Source organism: Rhodamnia argentea, chromosome 5 (assembly GCF_020921035.1).
Source record: "Rhodamnia argentea isolate NSW1041297 chromosome 5, ASM2092103v1, whole genome shotgun sequence".
Taxonomy (NCBI): domain Eukaryota; kingdom Viridiplantae; phylum Streptophyta; class Magnoliopsida; order Myrtales; family Myrtaceae; genus Rhodamnia; species Rhodamnia argentea.
The window spans coordinates 15,452,625-15,455,680 of NC_063154.1; the positions used below are offsets into that span (position 1 = coordinate 15,452,625).

The window sequence follows — 3,056 nt, forward strand, 5'->3', positions numbered from 1 at the left end:
ATGAAGGTGGAAGTACAGTGGAAGAAGGTGGTGAAGCCGTCGGTGCCTACGCCTCATCACCGGCAAATACTAAAGCTGTCTTCAATTGATGAGCTTCAAGTGCCAAATTACGTTGGCATCATCTCCTACTATAGAGATAAAGCTGAGAATTCAGGAGTTGATATTCCTGAAAGGCTTCACCGGATGGAGGAGTCCCTTTCGGAAACTCTGACAATCTTTTATCCTATGGCAGGGAGATATATCGAAGACGGCGGTTGCTTCATCGACTGTAATGACCATGGAGTCGAGTTTGTTGATGCCAAAGTGGATGCCCAGATTGATGAGATTGTCCATGGAGAGCCTGATTTGGATTTGCTCGATCGTTTGTCAAAATTCCCGACTGAAGTGGTGGGAGTGAACGTGCTTGAGTGCGGCGGATTAGTTATCGGCCTGCGTATTTCGCATAAGATTGGCGATATGTACACCATGGCCATGTTCATGAATTCGTGGGCCACCGCGTGTCAGGGAAACATGCACGAGATAGTTCGCCCAAGTTTCGAGCTATCGTCTATATTCACATTGAAGGAGTCATCACGCGGAACCTGGCCCGAACCCTGTATTCGCGATGAGAAATTCTTCATGCACAGGTTCAGGTTTGACGGTAAGGCTATATCCAAACTGAAATCCTTAGCTACAGCTGATATGACGGATTCACCTGCTAATCGTTTGCAGCCTTCGAGGGTAGAGGTTGTCTCAGCACTAATAGCCAGGGCTCTCGTCAATATTGATCGAAGCAAACATGGCAAACTAAGGTCTTTCGTCGTTTGCATGACGATGAACTTGCGCGAGAAGATTGGTCTCACAGTACCTGCTAATTCTTGTGGCAACCTCTATACCGTGATTGCCGTTCAACTCAGAAGAGCCATAGCTGATGACAGCAACTTGGTGTTCAAAGAAGCGGTGAGTACGATAAGCGAAATGGTACGCAACTCCAGAGCAAGATATGCAAGACTAGTAGAAGGAGAGGAGCTCTCTACCATGGTGAAGGATTCTACGATGGATTTCATGAAATTGGTGTTCACTAGTGAGGAGAATTTAATTCCATTTAGTAGCTGGTGCCGGTTCGGGCTACACAAGAACGACTTCGGCTGGGGACGGCCTGCTCTAGTCGGCCCCGCAGCAGCAAATTTCAGGTCGATTTTCCTCATCGACGACGAAGACAAAGGAGGAATCGATGCGTGGGTGACCCTCAAGGAAGATGAGATGATTCTTTTCAAACAAGATCCGGAGATCCAAGCATTCACTTCCCAGTCGGAGATAGATGTTGCCTAAACTATTATGTCATTTGCATACAATTGTCTTTTAGGAATTCCGTAGATGGTGCAAACCAAAATGATGAATTGAGGTCTTAATAGTAGAGTATGCACCGCTAGTTTAAACGAGATTTTTCACGAATGTCCTCACTAGTTATATTTACATGATTTTGTTGGGTTTCTTCATGAATTTTTTGTTCTTGTGGGAGGGAGTTCGTACATTAAGTTTAGCAACATAATGTCCATATGCGACAATTGCAACAAGGAATCAAAACCATGCAAGAGAAGCTCCTGTTAATGCCTGCGGAGTCCCCATCCTCCTCACCCTATTGGAAGAAAATGTTGCTGAATTGTTTCACTATTACGCATTATTTGACCCAAAAAAAAAAAAAAAAAATAGGGGGGCAGAAAATCAAATTACATTTTTTAAAAAAGAAAGCGAAAGACAAAGAAGTAAGACAAAGAAGTCGGCAAGGATCTTATATGCATCAAAAGTTGTCTCCGAAAAAGACAGAATTGCTCAACTTTTAGACCAACAATTAGAATATGTCGACACTACATACAAATTGATGGCCGCGAGAATCTTGTTCTTCGCTTCATAGCGACTGAGGATGGAATCTCTTGCAAGAGAATTTGTCGAATAATGCGAGAGGTACCGATTTTACTTCCTCTTTGGCCTAGAAAATATAATGGCTAAGATATGGACAACTAATTACTAAATGGTAGTTAAAATGACTGATACAAGCGGGCACAATGAGCATTCCTATAAGAAGTTGTAGTGCGAGTTAAATACAAATTGGCAAGTATGTGTGAAACAAATAGTAAAAGGATATAATATTTTTAAGGATACGTTTGTTTTGCGAAAAATAAATGATTTAAAAAATATTTTCCTAAAAATTCAGAAAATATTTTTCTAAAAATGATAACTTATATCGCTTGAGATAATTACTCGATAGAGCATATTTTCATCATCGACAATAATTTATATTTAGACAGTTTGGTTGGTGATGAACATACTTTTTTTCCATTCATTTTTATAAGTGATTCAAACGATTATCTTTTTGGAAATGTTTTTCCAAATTTTTTCATCTTTCGGGAAACAAAGCCAACGTAAAATACATGCATAAATAAAGGCCTATTTATATTTAGAGCACATAATTCCATAAGATATCTTCAGAATTAGGAATGATGACATTATAGATAGACTATCATCTAGAAATAGCAATAAAATGATCGAATTCCTAAATCAAGCTACTTTTGTTTCATTTCAGAGTCCCTTTTTTTTAATTTTGATTTCTCCATTTCGGCAAGCCAAGTGAGAACCGCATCGAACTTGAAGACTTGATTGTAGAAAGATAATTAAGGATCCATCTGCATAAATAACAAAAAATTAGAGGAGTAAATCTTGGACATGCAGTTCAACTAAGTCCGAAAACTTTGTAATTGTACAAATCACTGCCCAAATAACTTAATAAGAAGTTTCACCAGGGGCGTCTGGATACTCAAATTTTTATTCTTAATCCTCAAGTGGATTGACGTTGAGTACTACTATAAAACATTCGGTATGCCATATAATCTGACGACACATCATCATAATTTAAGTACAAAAATACCACAACACGTGGCAACATGTTTTATGTTACTAAGAATATAGTTGGAGTTAAATTGGTAAGTGTTGTATCAAAACAAGTTACAAAGACAAATGGATGTCCTCAAAATTTTCCGACTGCCACTGAAATAAGGAACAAGAAGCGAGATGACCCA

At 39.2% G+C, this 3,056-nt stretch overlaps 1 protein-coding gene across 1 annotated transcript; it reads left to right on the plus strand.

Moving 5' to 3' along the window:
- Nucleotides 1-1,311, plus strand: LOC115730840 (acetyl-CoA-benzylalcohol acetyltransferase-like). Its single transcript, XM_030661459.2, has one exon. The coding sequence runs from the start codon at nucleotides 1-3 to the stop codon at nucleotides 1,309-1,311; it is 1,311 nt and encodes a 436-aa protein (XP_030517319.2).
- Nucleotides 1,312-3,056: the final 1,745 nt, after the last annotated feature.